The sequence below is a fragment of the Dermacentor albipictus genome, chromosome 10 (genome assembly GCF_038994185.2).
Source record: "Dermacentor albipictus isolate Rhodes 1998 colony chromosome 10, USDA_Dalb.pri_finalv2, whole genome shotgun sequence".
NCBI classification, from domain to species: domain Eukaryota; kingdom Metazoa; phylum Arthropoda; class Arachnida; order Ixodida; family Ixodidae; genus Dermacentor; species Dermacentor albipictus.
Window position 1 is genome coordinate 50,165,340 of NC_091830.1, and position 19,808 is coordinate 50,185,147.

At 49.0% G+C, this 19,808-nt stretch overlaps 2 protein-coding genes and 1 long non-coding RNA gene across 3 annotated transcripts; 1 reads left to right on the forward strand and 2 right to left on the reverse strand.

Annotated features, from left to right (window-relative positions):
• Window positions 1-2,927: 2,927 nt before the first annotated feature.
• Window positions 2,928-4,451, reverse strand: LOC139050992 (uncharacterized). Its single transcript, XR_011509179.1, has 2 exons — window positions 4,247-4,451; window positions 2,928-3,097 (listed from the first exon to the last, which is right to left on the reverse strand). It is a non-coding gene; the product is annotated as an uncharacterized lncRNA (long non-coding RNA).
• A 294-nt stretch (window positions 4,452-4,745) lies between these two features.
• LOC139050323 (uncharacterized) lies at window positions 4,746-5,450 on the reverse strand. Its single transcript, XM_070526556.1, has one exon. It carries the CDS (start codon window positions 5,448-5,450, stop codon window positions 4,746-4,748), a length of 705 nt encoding a protein of 234 aa, XP_070382657.1.
• Window positions 5,451-12,180: 6,730 nt separating this feature from the next.
• Window positions 12,181-17,795, forward strand: LOC139050990 (uncharacterized). The gene is made up of 3 exons (XM_070527925.1): window positions 12,181-12,511; window positions 15,446-15,729; window positions 17,631-17,795. Exons 1-3 carry the CDS (start codon window positions 12,379-12,381, stop codon window positions 17,637-17,639), a joined length of 426 nt encoding a protein of 141 aa, XP_070384026.1. The 5' UTR covers window positions 12,181-12,378; the 3' UTR covers window positions 17,640-17,795.
• Window positions 17,796-19,808: the final 2,013 nt, after the last annotated feature.

Consider the following 19,808-nt stretch of genomic DNA (forward strand, 5'->3'; position numbering starts at 1 on the left):
GAGGAACACACCAAGTCTCAGGAGCTCGAGTTGTGTAGGGGGTTTCTCGTTTTGTGAGATTAGCGAGAGAGCTGAGGGCACCAATATTTTTCTCATATCTTCTGTAGGTTGACAACAAGCGCAGGTTTAATAGGGCAGGCAATTTAAGGGTTTTAAGCGTGCTGAAAAGAGGAGCGGAATGAAAATCACGAGGCTTATTACAAATGACACGAAGAAATTTCTTCTGGATTACAAACAGCTTTTGAATATTTGTGGCTGAAGTTGTCCCCCATACGAGGCAGCCGTAATTTAGATGACTGAAAAAAAGTGAGTTATAAATCAGCAATTTCACGGAATGCGGCAGGTATCTAAAGGAATAGACAACACCCAAAACCTGTGACAGTTTGCCGGTGAGGAAATCTACATGAGAGCGCCATGTCATATCATGATCGAAGTGAACACCCAGACATTTGATTGATTGGACAACTTCAATAGTACTGGAGTTAAGGACAATATCTCCAGGTAGCACGACATTCATATTTCTTGGACGAAAGAGCAAGGCTTTGGTTTTTGCGGAGTTGATTGTGAGACCATTTTCAAGGGACCACTGGTGTACTTTCGAGAGCACGCTGTTAGCACGTAAGACCAGGTCATCCAGACATTTGGATGAAAAAAGAAGTGTGGTGTCATCGGCATACATAATGTACGTTATGGCAGAATCAATGTTAATAAAGTCATTTACGAGAATATTGAACAAGAGAGGGCCTAAGATGCTTCCTTGTGGGACACCCACATGAACAGGAAGGACACTGGATGATAATCCATTTACATGCACAAATTGATTTCTGTGATTCAAGTAAGATTCAAGTAAGCTGAGAGCAATGCCACGGATGCCATAATAAGTTAGTTTATGAACCAGAAGTTTATGATCAATAGAATCGAAGGCTTTAGATAGGTCGACAAAAACGCCTAACGTTAATAAACGTGCCTCAAAATTTTCAAGGATTAGTTCTTTCTGCTTAAGGAGTGCTAGTTCAGTCGACATGAACCTGCGGAAAGCGTGTTGATGTGGGGTTAATAAGTTATGTTTGTCAAGAAAACAGGATAGCCTACAAAATACGAGGGCCGTTTTTTTTTCAACCTCCGATAGGCTACAAATAAAAGACAAGTTCATCTAAAACAATAATTTTATTACCAAAATATTAGTACAGTTACGGCTACTTTTCGACATAATCACCGAAGAGATTGAGGCATTTGTCATATCGGTGGACAAGCTTTGCAATACCGTCTTCAAAAGAAGTTGCCGCCAATGAATTCAAGTAGTCCTTGACGTTGGTTTGAAGGTCGCCATTGGTTTGAAAGCGCTTCCCACCAACCACTTCTTCAGTCCAGGAAAAAGATGAAAGTCACAGGGTGCTAAGTCTGGACTGTATGGCGGATGATCGAAAATGTCCCATCCAAATTGTTCGAGAAGCCGTTGAGTTGCTCCAGCAGTGTGTGGACGGGCATTGTCATGAATCAGAACAACTCCAGCGGTCAACTTTCCTATTCGTTTGTTCTGAATGGCTCTACGCAAACGTCGTAAAGTTTCACAATAAACAGCTGCAGTGATTGTGGTTCCGGGCTCCATAAACTCCACAAGCAACACACCTTGTTGATCCCAAAACACAGTAGCCATGGTCTTTCTGTTGTTGAAGGTTTTTTTGAATTTCTTTGGTTTGTTTGGTGAATTTGAATGCATCCATTGTTGTGATTGTCGTTTTGTTTCCGGTGTGTCGTATTGAATCCAGGTTTCATCCCCAGTCACGGTTGATTTCAAAAGGTTGTCTCCTTCATCCTGATAACGCTCAAGGAACTCCAAAGCTGACGCCATTCGTCGAGTTTTGTGGCCGTCCGTCAACATTTTTGGGACCCAACGTGCACAAAGTTTTTTGTAGCGTAACCGTTCAGTAACAATAGAGTACAAAACAGACCTTGAAACTTCTGGAAATTCCGTAGATAAAGCAGTAATGGTGAATCTGCGGTTTTCTTTAACCATACCGTCAACTCGTTGAACCAGGTCATCTGAAACGACAGATTTGCGTCCTTGGCCCCCTTCATCATGCACATCATTACGTCCATCTTTAAAATTTCGACACCATTCACGCACACCACCATCACTCATGAAGTTTTCCCCATACACTCGACTCATTCTCCGATGGATTTCTGCAGCACCATGGCATTCAGCCTGTAGAAAACGAATAACACTTCGCAATTCACACTTGGCGGGAGCAACAATAATGGCAGCCATGTTTACGTGGCTGTAGCACAATGCCGGCCGACGCCTGAATGTCAACAATGGCGGAGTGTGTAGCGCGAGAGCTGCGCAGTTGCCTACAGCGCATGTCCGCTTTCTGCTGCCCGCGTAGCGCCTGCACGGAGCGATCGGAGGTTGAAAAAAAAAACGGCCCTCGTATTATCTTCTCTAGTCCTTTGGAAAAAATCGGAAGTATGGAGATGGGTCTGTAGTTCGAAATTGGTGTTTTATCACCTTTCTTAAAAATCGGAATCACCTTTGCCACCTGCATTCTTTTTGGGAATTGGCCTTGGGAGAGACAGATATTGTAGATATGAGCAAGAACAGGTGAAATAATATCAAGCACGTAGCTGACAGGCCTGATTTGCAGGCCATCAGCATCACAGGCACTACTATTACTCAGGTTACGGAAAAGCAGTGTTATTTCATGTTCATTAGTAGGGTTCAAAAATATTGATTCCGTGCAATGAGTATCTATAAATTGACAGGCACTCAGGCTGGCAGTTTGGTGACATGTGCTGGTGAAATGATCATTAAAACAACCAGGAAGCGCATCACTACAGATTTCCTCACCGTTAATGACAATGTGCATCTCGGGTGTATGATACGGTTCTCTGTTTGTTAATGTGTAACTTCTGCCAGATCTCACGGCCATCATTTCGGCATCTTAAAAGGTAAAAAATAAAATCTTAAAAGGATAAAACCTTGGAAAATATGGAAAAGAAACAAAAATTGCCGCCGGTTAAATCAACGAAGTTCACGCTTGCTGCACGGATGACGAACTCATCTGCGAGGTGGCGCCGAAAGGCTGTCCTACTGATCCTGAAATATGAAAGAGACGGAAAAGTTAGGTCGAGCAAAACCAGGCGCATAAAGAAAAGGCCAAGTGACAGACAGATACGGCAGTACGAATGGCATGACACCGTTCGAGACTAGACTTACTGAGAATACTTTGTGGGTGTATTGCCAGCGCGGAAAAGACCAAGGTTATGAGCGAAGCTAATCGGCGAGCAATCCCGCCTTCCGTGGCGTTGGTATATTCACAATATTGTCGATTATAAGTACGATAAATTGCGCATTCCCGCCCACACGGAGTTTTACTGTAATTGGAAGGCATGTAGTTCCCGAAGTTGCACTGGAAGGCAACGAGGGCGCTGGCATAACGCTGTTGCATTCCCCACAGCATACGTACACCGCAGCAGAGAATGGAACCAGGCCTCTAGCTCAACTGCTGAACATTGCCGTCGTCTAGGAGCTGCAGCGGGTACTGAACGGCACGGAAACGCTGCACGATTCGACAGGGAATGAGGGGCAGGCAAGATGGGGTAAAAGAAAGTTGGTGCAACATCGACAACGGTACGCGTCACCTAGTACTTGCACTGACACATCCACCCTGTACGCGCTTTCTGCAATTTAAAGATGCGTATGAACCGCGAGGTATCGCGTGTATGACCAAACAGCCAGCAGAGCAGGTTGCGAGGCTGCGAAAAGTAAGGGTCGAAGGTAGCAAACGACGCAAATGGCCCACGTTACGTGCTTGCGAACAGGCAACGACACGGGGAAGCAAAAATAGAGAATTTGCGTTTTTAACTGGCCGCCACGGGGGCATGGTGGTTACGGCTTGCTGCTGCTGAACACGAGATCCGGACAAAGGCGAAGAAAAAAAGCAACGATTGCATACCATCTTCAAACGAACGATAAAGAACCTCAGTTGGCTAGCTAGAAACCAGAGCACCTCCCACTACGGCGTTTTCAGATGTTCCCTTGTTTTGGGGCGCGACATTCAATTCACTGCCATAATCCTGCATCGGCTCGGCATGTTCCGTATTCCATAGCAGCTCCTGAGCACGAACGCCTTGGTAAATTACACCTACGACGGATGCTGTATGCTAGGTCCCTTCAGTCGGAAACGGCCATGCGCACTATACCTGAAAGAGCGGATGCCGGAAACGTTCACTCTCGAGAACTAACCGTTCACCGGTCCTCGTCCCGCATGTGATCCGGATCCTTGACGCGAGGACGGCGTTGCGGGCTGGGCAGTTTCGCCGGGGCCGGCTTCACTGGATCACGTACTGCGCTTGCGCTGTCGTCCGTCACAGAAGGTTCGTCGAAGATGGCCGAGGAAACATTCGCGTCGGTGGCGTTGGTGACAGTTTCATCAGATCCAACGGACATTCCAGTCATGCAAAAGGATAGACAGTTGGGCGAGTTGGTACGGTAACATGATTTTGGCTTCTAGCGCGAAGTGAAACACTCCAGTCGCACTGACTGTGCTCTGCGCGTACGACTCCACGGACGTCCCCGTCAATGGCAGTCCCGAAGAGACCTTGTGGCCAAAGCGGAACCCAGCGGACGTCGTCCCTTCACTTCCGCTGACGTCCATCGGGGATTTGCGGTTCCTCGCTCGTGGGCGGTTGCGTCGCCTCCGATGGGTCGGGGTTCGTCTCCGCTAGGGCAGGCGCAGTTTGGCTTACGGTCGTCGCTTCTGGCGGCAGGAAGCAGCCGCGTCCGGACTTGCTGACGGAAACGTCCCCTCTGAAACTGTACCGAGCGCCTCCGATCCTTCCGCTGGAGGAGCCATAGCAGCGGCACCCGTTCCCGACGAAGACGAGCGAATACTTCCACTGGCCGCCGTGGCTTGAGAAAATGGCCCAAGTGACAACGACTCTGCCAGTGCAGAGGTCCTAGAGCTGACGCTCAGTTCGTCATCGGCCGAATATTCCGCCATGCTTCCAGAAGACAGTGATATGTGGTGTTTAATGGCGCAAGGGCCAGGTTTGGCCAAAGAGCGCCAAGACAGTGTCACCGAAGACAGGCGAGGATGTGTGCCGGCCAGCGCCCCAGTTGTCGCGCTTTTGCTCGCCGCCTTTTCCGAGGAAGAAGTCAGCTGGCGACTTTCGATAGAGATAGTCAACGCAGTTGTCTCCGTCGACGGGCTGCTATAGGAAGACCCACTGCTATCGGTGGACGTACTTGTGGCACTCGGACGGCGTTGCGCTTCCTCAGCTTCACGGACTTCGGAGGCCGTGTCCATGCCTTCCTCGCGCGTTGACTGTTCCGCTTCCTGCAGTTCCGGTCGCTTCGTGCTTGCCGCCTGCGAAGGCGAACCATCACGTAGCCTCTTCAGGCAGTCGTCGCAGGTCTTGCAGGTGCAGGAGCTGCCACCGGAGTCCATGGTTGCCTGAAAACTATCTGCGATTACCGGCTAGAATGGATGATTGCGGCCACCGGCTGCCCACGCTGCGACGTTCCTTGTAATGCATCCGCCTCAAAACCTTTGCAATATGAGGCAGGCTGTGTGTGACGTCATCGCATCGAACAAGCGAACAGCGCACGGCATGTGTTTGTGGCTCACCGCGTGCATAGCGCATGCGCGGAGGACAGTAGATAATCAAACGACACCAGACTGCCGTCACGCCTTCGATTGAAGCACATGAGTCTATCGCGCGTTCCTTCGGTAAGTACAAGCCGGTAGTGAAACCGTACTTCATGATTTGAATGGGCCGGATTTCAGCACTGTCTGACCAGTCACGTAACATGCTTCGGCAGTGACGACATTTGACTATGGCAGTGTAATGAGAGGGCGCGATGCGCATGCTTTACCGCACATACAATAAACTGCAACTTTTCTATCTGCAAGGGGTCCCGAAATTAAGAGCGTACGGGAAACCTAATAGTACAAAACATCGTTAATAATTCTTCTTTTTTTTGCATGTCACAGAAACTCTATTGTTTCTATGACACAAATACTCCCAAGCTCTGTCAACAATATTTGGTGGTATGGCTCATGCGCAATTGTTGCTCCGATACCTTTCAGCATCGTCACATTGCGTGCTTGCTTTGGCGCCCAGACACTACAATATTCAGTGCAACATTGGATCGGTGTAGTCAACCTAAATTCTGGCGGCAAAAAAGATCGACTGGGGAGGAAAGGCACCAGCTTTTTTTGCAATCGAGTTCTTGTTCTTTTTCTGACAAAATTATTACATATTTATTAACCCGTAACACTTCAGTATAATGGTTGTACTTGCTTGTTAGTAATTAACACTCCTTTATGACTGATATTTTGCTTTTCCTCTGCTCCTCATTTTAGCGGTACTTCGTGCATAATTGTTGCCTAATTGGTTGTTCTATCATTCGTGAGTTCCTACAACCATAATTTCTGTATCACCCCCTTACGCAATGCCTTTCTAGGCCTGTAAGGCATATTGAAATACATACATACATGCATACGTACGTACGTACGTACGTACGTCCATCCATCCATCCATCCATCCATACATACATACATACATACATACATACATACATACATACATACATACATACATACATACATACATACATACATACATACATACATACATACATACATACATACATACATACATACATACATACATACATACATACATGCATACGTACGTACGTACGTACGTACGTACGTCCATCCATCCATCCATCCATCCATCCATCCATCCATCCATCCATCCATCCATCCATCCATCCATCCATCCATCCATCCATCCATACATACATACATACATACATACATACATACATACATACATACATACATACATACATACATACATACATACATACATGAGGTCGCGGGATCGAATACCGGCCATGGCGGCCGCATTTCGATGGAGGCGAAATGCGAAAACACCCGTGTACTTAGATTTAGGTGCACGTTAAAGAACCCCAGGCGGTCGAAATTTCCGGAGTCCACTATGGCGTGCCTCATAATCAGAAAGTGGTTTTGGCACGTAAAACCACATAATTTAATTTTTTAGCTGAGTATAATTTTGGCAGTCTGAATATGATTAAGCTCGGCTGGGTAGAATTTAGTAAATCTGAGTATGAGGTATCTCAGCTGCGTGGAATTTTGGCAGTCTGAATTCGATTGGGCTCGGCTGGGTAGAATTTAGTAAAACTGAGTATGAGGGATCTCAGCTGAGTAGAATTTTGGTTAGTTTGAGTCAGAGCAAGCACAGCGAGCAGAAATTTGGCAGATTCCGCGTCAGAGCAAGCTTGGTTGAATGTAGATTCGGCTGAGTCTGAGTCCGGGTGAGCTCGGCTGGGTAGAATTCGGTGAATATGAGCCCGAGGTCTAAGTATAATTTTGCTGAGTCTGCATGCACATGCCATTAAATCACATCACGGAATAAATCAGTGAGCAGCCCCATCTCACAAGCTAACAACAAGATTCAGAAACACAAGCTTTATGCTGTATTTGCACATCTTCCAAGGTGCATGATACGTTTATTATCAAGGCAGTAATGACAGGATACGGTTATACGAATTTGTGCAGTAATAAATGTGATCGCAAGCTCATAGAAATCTTTCTTATGTATTGTTGGGCATGGCCTATGCCTCGCGATAGGTCTACGAACTTGATTAGCTGTGGACGTGCATGAACCATGCGAACTTGGGTTGATGCTATCTTCCGCAGGAACAGATGCAAGTGGCTGACTTCACTGCATGATTATGATTTGGTTGTGTTCAACGTGCTGCCTTTAGTTTATAAAAAAAGTGTTTGCTGCTTTCCACATTGTTGCATGTGTTTTACGGGAGGTAGAAAGAGAAAGCTACGAGGAAAGGCAGGGGTGTTTACGGTGAAGTAGCTTCTTAGAACACTCTGATATGTTACGACCACCATAAATTAAAAAAATCGGTTCACTGAAATTCACGGGTGGCAGTGACGGACAAGTCGAAGCCGCTCTCCAGGAAGCTGTCGACACTACAGAGCCCTTTCTAACCGGCACGGGACTCCGGTGCTCCCCAAAGAAATCGGAGCTCCTTCTCTACTGCCCAACTAGAAAGGGCCGCAAGCCACAGAACTGGAAAGCCCCCACTAAAATTGACATTAATCTCTACACCAAGTGCGGAGATACCATTCCCAAAGTCGCGGCCATTCGAATCTTGGGAATGACACTCGAAGGGGCGGGCACGAATAGCATCACCATTCACAAACTAGCAAAAAAGGATAGCGTCATCGGTCTAATCAGGCGGGTAGCTAACAGAAGGAGAGGCCTGAACGAAGAGAATCTGATAAGGCTAGTCCACGCTTTCTTCTTATGCCATTTCACGTACGTAGCGGCCATGCACGTCTGGAAGAGGGCCGAGCGAGACAAGCTAAATGCCATGATAAGGAGGGGGATCAAGAGCGCGCTCGGACTACCAAATTACACATGCATCGACCGACCCCTGCTGTTGGGTATTCATAACACCCTGGAAGAAATTGCAGAAGCACAAGAAAGGGCACATATCCTCAGGCTCTCCGGCACCAGGGCAGGCAGACGACTCCTAATAGAGATGGACGTCCTACCGGCCACTGTCGAAGACGCCTACCAAGGCCTTCCGAAAGAGCAGAAAGATAACATCATCATATCGCCCGCCCCGCGCAATATGCATCCCGAGCGCAACGTAGAAAGAAGGAAGGCCAGGGCGGTGGCGCTCCTACGCCGCGCGACAGAACTCCCTGGCGGCAGCTGCTTCGTTGACGAGGCCCAGTATGGAAGCGGCAACGATTTCACGGTAGTGTCGATCAACCACAGGGGTTCGACCGTTAACGCCGCTTCGGTACGAAGCACGTCGTCGCGTGCGGCCGAGCAAGTGGCCATTGCCTTGGCCCTCCTGGACGCCAAACATGCTAATATCTTCAGCGACTCCAGGGCAGCCATCCGCGCCTATAGAGCGTTGGCGCTGTGTGTAAGGAAGCCTGTCGCATCCTCGATGGCAAAGACATCGCTGCCCATACCCTCACGTGGTTCTCCGCTCACATGGGATCCATCATGGGAGGCCCCACAAATCTGAACGAGCTGGCCCACGCCAAGGCGCGAGGTCTCGCTTTCCGCGACCACGGAGAACTCCAACGCCAGCCCGCAGTGGTGGAGAACAAAGATCAACCGACCACATACAATGAAATTGCTCAGCACTTTTATCTCGGCAGGAAAGACTTTCCCCTTCCACACAAGAAGTTAAATAGAGCGCAGGCATTCACCCTCAGATTATTGTAAACATACTCGTATCCCAGCCCGGCTTTATACCACGAGCTTTATCCCGACACCTATGCCACTAGTTCTTGCAGGCACTGCAATGACATCGCTAGCCTAGACCATATGCTCTGGCGTTGCCCCTCGTTACGAGGCACAGAACAAATCAATGAGGAGAAGTGGCTCTCCGCTATCAAGAGCCCCGATGCCGGGGCGCAACTATGGGCTGTCCAGAGGGCCCACGATGCTACGTTCGGGCATGGCCTGACTGTCCCAACGTGGGAGCGGCCCACAGCGCGCTGAGCCGCGTACCTCAGTACATTCATTAAAGTCTTGCATCCATCCATCCACTCACTGAAATAAGTGCAATATGCAATTACCATTTAAAGTTGGTTAATACAGGTGCTGTAAGGATAAATAGTCTGGAACATATTGTAGGTTTATTGCGTTCGGTACAGTGAGAAAATAACTCATCAGAAAAAAAGCTATAAAGCTGATTAATTTATGCTTGTGCATTAATGCTTCGAAAACACATTAACTATGCTGTTTATTTCTAGTGAAAGCGTTAAAAACGCTATTGTAGAACATTCGTTGCGACATGAAGTTTGGACGTTTGCTTTGCGAGCTTGTAGTTAAGCAATCACACTCGCAGCGGAAGTATCGACAGCTTAATGTGACGCTTAGTGCGACGCCTAATTCACTGGGAAACCTACACGTGAAAGCGGACGCGTAGAACGCGACCTTGAAACTCCGGATACTATGCCGTCATGTCATATCCCCTCATCGACACAGCGTTTGACCGTGGCTACATATCTTTTATATTGGTGCGTACGCGTGATACTTAATCATGATACATATATGGCCATAAAAAAACATACCGTGCTATATAACTGTGGCGTTTTCGCATGTGATATCGCAAGCAGCGTGCACAGAACAAATCTGAAACTTGGGAAGGCATTCCGAAGGTCATGTCTTCTCGAGAGGGACACCACGCGGTGCTTACAATTCGCAGTGCGTGTAAATTAACGAAAGGCGCGCAGAAGTACGTACTGTCACCATCTGAAGCCGACGTGAAGAAAATGTGGCCTTAAGTTAGCAACGTAGTGTGCCAACAAATGCACAAATTCCCGCACCGAATCGTGATACATGTTTCACAGCGCAAGCTGTTATGGATGGATGGATGAATAACTTTATTGAGGTTCCTCGCTGCGCGCGATTAGTGCGCCGTGGGCCGCTCCCACATCGAGACAGAGAGGCCATGCCCCTCCGCCGCGTTGCGGGCTCGATGGACAACCCAGAGCTGTGCTTCAAGGTCCGAGCTGCGTAGAGTTCGGTCCCACTCTTCTTTGGGGCTCCTGGCCCCTGGCGCCAGGGGGCGACCCCAAGCATGTGAGCAAAGCTAGCTATATCGTTACAAAAGCGCCACGCATTGTGAGGATGCGCATCCGGAAAGATTTTGTGCAGGAAGGCCGGCCATGCCCGTCTGAGGCCACCTCTACGTGACTTGTGCTTTATTGAGTGCTTTGTGTGGTAGCGGCATGGTTCTCTTGACAAACTCATAGTGCTGGGTGAGATCGTTGTAAGTGACGAGGGGGTCGCGCTCGTTCCTCCATCTTGCCGAAAGGGAGGCCGGGCTCGCACGGTGAGTTAGGTCTCTTTCGGCCTCGTGTGCGGTCTCGTTGAGGTTAGGGAACGGCCCCTCAAATGGTCCCATGTGTGCCGGGAACCAATTGATGTAGTGTGGGGTGAGGTGTTGCGTACCAAGCATTCTGCCGTTATGGGCTCATTCCAATAGCCCTTCCGGCTGGCGATGTTATCCGCCGCCGCCTCCGGTGTCCGCCGCAGCTATCGGCAGGAATGAGAAACAAGATACCCAGTTCCTTACTCGTAATTGCTAATACTTTAATTGCTAATAGTACTCCCTCATTGAAACTGAAAATACACAACCGATAGCCACAAAAATGAAACCACGAGTAGCAGACGGTAACTTGGATGCAAAGGTAGGAAACAAAAAAAAAGCCTATCGAAATTTACAAGTAGGGTGAGAAAGAAATCAAAAGAGTAAATCTGGGCGATAACAGAAAGCGGTCGGGCCTCGTTATTTAAGGCCCGATATGTGTGCGTGAGGAATAAGAGGTGCCGGGGGAGATAGTCGAAACAGGAAGAGGCATGAGTGTGCTCAGTAAAAGTTTGGAAACGACTCAGCGCATTGTAATGGCGTGCCAAAGTATTCACCCAGTAAGACCCGTAGGTATCACCGACCTGCCAGAAGGACTGTTATTTTGAGCGGATGGAAGCATAAACAGGTCAGACGTTTAGAGCATATTGGTAAAAAGAAAGCTGGTATGACATCAACAGAAGCTGAGTCGATGCAAGCATTGGTAACTCTACAATACAGCGAAAGATGTTTTAATGAAGAAAAAAAAAAGATCGAGGAGAGGTATAGCAAAATGCTACACTGCGATATATGTACCTGATTAGACCAGACAGGCTACAGGGGACTATTTTTCGTTGCGCCGGCTTCGAAGAAAATGGCAATAGAAGTCATCTTGCTCATCATCGGCATGTGTAGATACGGCACGCATACACGAGCACGAGGTCAGGAATTAGGTTGGCGGCCATAGCTGCAACACTGAGATGGCAACTGATTACAAAAACCCTCGTATCACCGTGCATTGGTTGCAATTCAGGCGAGCTCTCTGAAATGATCGGCCGAATACGCCGTCAGGAAGCCATTCACACGGTGCCTCGCCAAGCCTCCATTGACCTTGATTACGTCATCACGTAACCATCGCATGCATCACGTAACCACTGAGCATCGTTACATCTTCATTGAACATGTCGTCACGTGGTCCACACACACACACACACTCCCGCACTAATCGTTACACCGTGGAGGCGATAGCCAAGCGCGCACGCCCTAACACATCAAAGGTTCGATAAGGTTACCAGCTAGGTCTCCCATATATCGAAACAACGGCAGAGGTCGCGCTCAGTTGGCCAGCAGCAACGCGAGTAGAGTGGTTCCCCCCGGCACTCCGAGCGTACGCCGAACCTTTTTCCTGTCAGCACTGCTTCAAACTACCAGTGACGGACACAGCTATGTCGCACATGCTCGGTTTGTGCTGCTGCAAGTCGTGCGAAGACTGCCAAAAGCGGCTACGTGCCCGGATGCCGTCGTGCCTGGGTGGTGGGGAAGGAGGAGAAGAGGAACAGCAGCCGCAACAGCAGCAAGGTACACCCTCGCAAGTTTTTTTTTTTCAATAATCCGCGAGAGCGTCGACCACACGGCGTATCAGCGGCCTATAGTATACCGGCGAGCGGTGGCGTGACTGGCGAGCTTATGTGCGGGCGCGCAAGACGATTTCTAGTTGGAATGTATTCTGTCGACGCTGTTGACTTGAGGAGTGCCCCTCCCCATCGCCGGCCGGGCCGTTGACACTGGCTGACACGCCATGCGGTCGACGCTCGCAACGTATCACGTAAAAACATTGTCCAGATACCACGCGCGGTGGGAATCGATGTTAAGGCCAGAATACATGGAGCGAATATGCGACGAATAATCGGCGTTCGACGCCCGGCGGCGTACGCGCGACGGCGGAGGAAACGTCGTTCGCCGCCGATCTAGCTGGCGCAGAAAAGTTCGTCGGGCGTCGACGATACCGGAAGCGGCAAACGAGCGGCGCCCCAAATTGAGCCAATCAGGCCTCACTATCCGCCCCGACTTCCGACTAGGCTTCCCGCCCAGTGTTGCCACAACGCATAGCATCGCCGCTTTCTTTAAACTACATCGGCACATGAAAGCCTCAAACACATAAAAAAATACTAGAAATCATTTCTGAACAAAATTTTACGCGTTTTAGAGTGTTCTGCAATTCAAAAGCGATAATAGTTGTCGTAAAAGTTTTTTTGTGTGTGTCATGTGTTTCACTACAGCGCAATTGCCTCTTCTAGCCACACTGATAACAACGCCGCGAATCGCCGGCGGCGGCCGCCGTGCCTTCGCTCCATGTAGCGCAGCCCGACGAACATACGGCGTCGCGCCGCGGCAGATTTTCGGCCGCCCGAACTTCGTCGTGAAAGTTCGCTCCATGTATTCTGGCCTTTATGCGAAGGATTTTGCAGGTACCTGGTTTTCCAGCATTGTCTGCGCTTCCGCAGGACGATACTCGGCTGGCCAACGTGTTCCCGTAAATTGAGTGGATGTGTGGGTCGAGGGCGCACGTGTATGTGACGACAGCAGCACGGCGATGACCACATTGATGACGATCGCATGGTGGCAACGCCATAATAACGCTCGCGCCAACCGTTAGACGCGAGCTTCTGACAAGCCACTTGGTTTCTACGTAGATAAGGGACGAACTTAAGGGAGAGGAAGGCGGATTGGGACGTCATCAGTAACTGCGCGTTGCGAGATCGTACGTATCTGCAGCTATGTTTTGTGGTCTATATAACACCTACGATGACATTTTGTTTACTACGACGAATAAATTTTAAAGCACGATTAACGTAGGCGATCATAAATTTGGTATACAACGTAGCACAATTTCTACGCAGCGCTGTATGACGAAAGTACTGATGACGGTGGACCGATGCAGAAGTGCGGCCTGACACAGCGCTTCAGAGCACGAGTTGTTACAAGGAAAGAGGAAGGAGTGGCACGGGACGCACGCGTGGAGCGTTTCGAAGTTGGGTGGCTTTTCAACGAGAGAACCATGCATGCGATCGTGGCTTAATCGTTAGCGCGCCGAGCCAGGGGAGTGACATAGCTATAGATCCACGGGGACGATTTGTCTTCTCAAGAACACCTCCCGGTTGCATGAGGCAAACGCATAAGGCCTGTGGGTATACTTATTGAACATATAATTTAAGTAACTAAACTTTTGGCTTCGTTGCTTCCTTCTCACTGTATTTCTTTTTGCCAGCACTTGTCATAACGGTAATGTGTTTATTTTCCGGTTTTACAGCAGAATAAGCAGGCAAACTCTGGATGAAGTGCAAAACGTATTGAGCCGCGTCACACGATCCGTAACGAATCCAACATGGCTGTGCTCGTTTGTCGCGCCCCCTAGCGCTGCTTGAATTCTGCTAGCGCTCTCGCTCACTTTGCAAATTACGTCTTCCGCGCTACGCCGCTGTGCACCTCATTAGAGAGTTTTAGATTAAGGGACGCAAGCTGCTTGCGTACTCAAGAACTAAGGGCCACGGTACTGCGCAGACGCCTCAGTCTGAGTCTGCGCATGCGCAGTACCGTAGCTCCTCGTTCTTGCGTGCGCAAGCCGCTTGCATCCCCTAATCTAAAACTCTCAATTTTATTGCACTCGCAGGAACGTGTGTATTTTCATCACAGAATATATATGCCACTTTTAATCAAGTGTTTATTTCTACGTACGAAACCACGTAGCCCTATGTGCTACAATTGCAGCACGTAAAATGTCGCCACGCATCCGCAGTTCCAGAGAACGCTGAATAGATGCTTGATCCGCCGTCTCGTGGAGCTGTCGCGCCGCTTTTTCGCTGCAGTATACGCGCGGTAAACACGTCCGTGCCGGCGCAAAGCCGGTCCAACTTCGCTGTGTCAGCTTTCGGCAGTGGTCCGTCAGCGCGTTACACGCAACGTTCCTCGATTGTTGACTTCGTTCGCGCGCACCCCGCTTTCTGCCTCTGTTTTTGCCCCCTTTTTATGTCTAGGTGCGTCATCGCCTCAGTCTGGTAAAAGCTCCGCCTGCTCTGCTGGCGCCGCCACTCACGACGCATGAACAAAAGTCTGCTTCAGGCTGCCGCTCGCGCTGCTTATTTTTGTGGCACGTGGGCGGGCAAAACTAGTGTCCCAGTATATATAGGTTAAAAAATGCAGGAAATCCGCTTCAGATTGCCTCTGAGGCGCTGCCGTAGTTCGATTGTGTCTACACCGTCGCGATGAATCTCTACTTTTGTCATCCGCACTGACCGGGCTGCTGTGCTCGACGGCATAAGTTCCATTCCACCGTCGGTTCAACATTGGTTTCTTCTTATTAAAGCGAGACGATAATCTAGCTACCTAGCTGCCTGCCGCAATGTGCCAAGACCAAGGCAAATTGATGATTCGCATTGAAATTGCGCACGTGCACACGTGAACAGGCATGCCGGCCTTCGACAAATCGCATCCTTCGCTATCCGCCACGTCCAGGTGCAGTCACCCAAGAGCCTTCGTCCGCGTCTTCCGAGGGTGCCATCCCTCCGAGTGCAGCTGGTCCTGCTGCGGCAGCGGCTGGTGGAAAGCGCGAAGACTGCTCAAGCTATTCGGACACGTCGTCCACGATCAGCGAGGACAGCTGGCGCCCACCGGCGAGGCTCCCACCGGCGACGCTCCCACCGACTGACTCCCCCCAGCCCGGCCCCAGTGGTATGTCAACGGTCAGCGTCGATATGGTCAAGAACCCGTCCTACACGACCAGCGAGGACTCGGAGACGGTAACTCTCTTCGCTTAATTATTGCGCGAACCGCTCGTCATAGCTATACCTGCTCCGAGCGATCGAAAAGGCGAGCACAAAAAGAGGCTTTACAGTTTGCATAGGTATGTTTAATGAAACACTACAGGGAACTTATTTGATGTGTATTAGCAAGTTACCCAGCTACAACCCAAGAACGGGGGGATAGGCCTGTTGAGCCAAGCAAGAAAAGCGGCTTTACAGCTTGCATAGGAATGTTTATTGGAACAGGGAACGGGGAACTTATTTGAGTTACCCAACTACAACGTAAGGGGAGATGTGCCTGTTGGGCCAAAAAGGAACAAGAACGAAAGACGGTGTGAACGCCGCCCTAAAGTTCCCGCACCAACTCCTCACCATTGCGTCATGCAGGTTGAATGCGTCTGTTTTCGCCTAGCTAACCCTTCACCGGCTACGATGGACAATAACGTATTCTAAAAGAGCCAATGAGTGAATTTGGAAAGTCTCCAATAACTGCTTCTGTGCTAGAATGATCGGGACACGGAAAAAGTACTCCTAAATCCGTGACGTCGCTTCCTTGCTCGCGTTTCAGCGCTATTTAATGCGTAGTTCTTGCTTTTGTCCGCAGCTCTTGCTATGCTCGTGGCCAAACTCGGCTACAGTGTCTGAGGAGTGGTGCGATTTAACCCCGTTTTTTTTTCTTTATCGTAATAACATTTTGTAGTGAAATTAACGACAATGCACTCGTTAAAAGGGATGCATTACCAGTCTCCTGGTAAACTCCTTTATTCTTTCTGTTAATTTCGTATGCCGCGTGCTGGGGCTACCGTCAGAGTGGCCACCACCACCAGGTTCAGGTGTCGTCGTCCCAGCTGCTGTTTAAAGGCTGCTAACGATAAAATACCATTACCCCTTTGCCAACAGTGATTCGTTGGTATACATTATACTAATTTGTAACAAACTTGGTCAAAGTGAAATTTTATTGTAGTTTGCCTTTTAAGCGCTAACGTAGAAAAGAGACTCTGTTAAGACAAACGACCACTGTTAACAGAAACCTCTTGCCTGTGCACTGACTTCTTCCTGTGTGTGTCAGTGCGCTTAAACGTTCCTGACAATGCCTGACCGAGAAGGCCGAACCTTAGCGCTCGTCATTCTCAGCTCGGTTTGGGCGCGCGCGGTATTCAATGTTAGGCTTTCAAAGAATCCTTCGCTCCACTGTCGGTGTTCTCTGTTCGCCCTTCTCTCTGCAACTGTTTGTTTACCCCAGTTTAGCTGCATGAGCGAGCGGTTGCCAAAAGTGGCGCCGCATTGCATACACTTCAAACTGCCTCACCTAAGGCGGCTCGCACGTTGCAACGTTTGTGGAGTCTTCCCTTAATTTCTTGGCATCCATAGCAGCGACGGGCATCTTGCCTGTAGACTGCTCGTGAAACGAGGGACGCCGCTTCTTACCGTGCTGGTACCAACACGTGGCGGGTGTGTCACGTCATGAGTGCATCATTTCATGACGCGCACGTCGCTTTGCGTTTGGATGCCGTTTTTCACCGGTATCATGAATGTTATGCATTGGTGGCTCGGTGCAAAACGCACCTGTCGTGGTGTCAGGTTTCTTGTTTACTCTTCATTGATTTTGACCACCTGATCTCAAGTGCCCGGGTGTATCTGCATTTCGGCCCCATCTATACTCCGGCCGGCGTGGCCGGAATGATACCCGCCACCTAGAGCTCAGTGGCGCAAGGCCATAGCCACTTGGATACCGCTGCGACGTACCTGGTCACGTGTGCCCTTTGTATGACGTGTTCGCCTGTCTGCCTTTTCACGGATATATATATAGGCTTGCAGCTTCATTGCCGTATTCTCGTATGCCCGTTGCTTCGCTTTTCCAGTGTTTTTATTAACAGCACTCAATACTTCAATTTCAGCCTCCTTAGGTGCTGCTATTCAACCTATAGGTGCATCACTCCTACAGAGGACAGCGAACCGCAAGGACATTGTCACTACTTTTATGCCACAACTCTCCCGTAACTTTCTACCACCTGCGAACATTTTTATTGCTTTTTTACAAATAAACCTTCTTGTGAACCTTTGCAGAAGCCTTTTGTGCGTTCATTCTTCGTGATTACTCCCTGGTTCGCAGCGGCAGTCTCTCATGCTTTCTGCCTTCCTCGTTGACCAGCTTCAGTTTCGCAATTGCATCAGTACACGTTAAAATCATCCAAACTACTGTGGATGCACTTCACCAGCATCCACTTTGCAACGGGTCAGTGGCTAGTGCAACCAAGTACCTTATTTTTTACCTTTTTAGGCAGCTCTGCATCTTGGTGACGCGTATTTCCTCAGAACCTAATGTTTTTCATTCGCAGCATTCGTTGCCTCTTACCCGGTACTTCAGTCAACAGGTTGTAAATATTACGTTTCCGACGCTGGGATCGTATCCGACACAAAAGAAAGCGGTTTCATATTCGTTACTCGGAATAGTCTTAGCAGAGGACGCAAAGCTCCCACATAGTCATTTGCTAATTACTAACTTGGCTCCCAGCTAACCTACCCATTCTCGCATACTTCGTTGTTGCGCTCCGAGATACGGCGCTGAACGACTCTAAGGTCAATAGCCGTGCTTTCCTGTGAAAAAAAAATGGAAGGCTATACACATGCATCCCGGCTTGCCTAAGAAACAACATTGCACGCGGGGAAGAGCCAGGGAGTTGCATATTCATAGAGCCCATGGGGACATTCTTTGTCTTGTCATGAGCGCCTCCTGGCTACAGTCAAACGCAGAAATCCTGGCAAGTAGTATAGTTATTGCAGTATTCGTTACATTACTTCACTCTAGAAAGGGAAAGAGGGAGAAAGCAAGAAAGCTCTTTCTTGAAAATGCGTAGTTTTTAGCCAGCGTATTTTCGCTTACATGCTGCTCTGCAGGGAATAGGACGCAGAAGAAGAAAGGCCCTAGAAGGAGGTGGGCAGAAGAAAAAGGAAAATAAAAGGAAAAAATGCAGATCGTGTGATGTTATCAGTAGTAGAGTAAGTGTCCGATGCGGCGCATGTAGAGTGTAAATGCACAAGAAAATAAAATCCGTCTTGATGAGACGACCTGCGTGACTCATAGTTTAGATCGAAAACAAATTGACTCCATATATAAGAACAAGAAGGCCAGGGATTTGAGCTGTTTTGATGGGAAAGGCCAGGGACCCAGCATCCGTGTCATTGTCTAGGGGACTGTCCGTGTTGATCTTGTATTGATGGCGCTCGTCTCTGTATGCTGGGCACTCGAGCAAGATGTGCTCTAGAGATTCTGCCGCGCCACAGTTGTCACAACATGGATTTGTAGTCTGTACATTGCGGAAAAGATTGTTCATGTATGCAACTCCCAGTCGAAGCCCGTGACAGAGGGTCTCCAGATGGCGTAATAGCCATTCCGATAGCCTTGACTGGAGTTCTTGGTCGATGTTGAATAAAGACTTGTAATTGCCTGAAGTTGAAGACCATCTCCTACGCCTTTCACTGAGTACATATCAATCAATCAATTTTATTTACCAGAAACAAAAAGAACTGGAAGGACACCTGGGCAGAAAGCTGTCGCAGCAGCTTGACGGAGGCTCAGGGTCCCTTACGTGGTAGTAGCACTCGCTTCGCCAAAGCTGAAGCTTCACTCTTCGTGAAAACACTCGTAAATGTTATGTGAGCGTGTCCTTTATTTGCGGCCTGCCTCATCCGCTTTTTCATTACCTATTACACCGAAATGTCCTTGAAGCCACTGAAGTCTCATCACATATCCAGCGTTAGATGCCAAGTGGTGTAGGTATGCTATGTCGTGGAGCAAGATAGAGAAAAGGGTGCATAGAAAGGCAGGGAGGTTAGCTAGAGGCAGTTCCGGTTGGCTACCCGGCACGGGGGGAGGGTGAGGGGGATAAAAAGAGAAAGAGAGCGCAAGGGGGAAATAGAAAGAAATAGCGACGAGCACAACCAAACCTCGTACACTACAGAGCGGTAGGGGGCGGCGTTCTTACAGTCTATCGTGAAGCCCCGCAGACCGCAGGAACCTTAATTACGCGAGTAAGGCCTTTAGCGTAAACGTTCTGAGGGATTACTGACCTACA

What these genes read in the sequence shown, in the direction of transcription:
- LOC139050323 (XM_070526556.1), bottom strand. Translation starts at nt 5,450, where the DNA reads ATGGACTCCGGTGGCAGCTCCTGCACCTGCAAGACCTGCGACGACTGC.
- LOC139050990 (XM_070527925.1), top strand. Translation starts at nt 12,379, where the DNA reads ATGTCGCACATGCTCGGTTTGTGCTGCTGCAAGTCGTGCGAAGACTGC. An exon ending in GCAGCCGCAACAGCAGCAAG is followed by an intron (nt 12,512 to 15,445) that starts GTACACCCTCGC and finishes CGCCACGTCCAG; the next exon opens with GTGCAGTCACCCAAGAGCCT.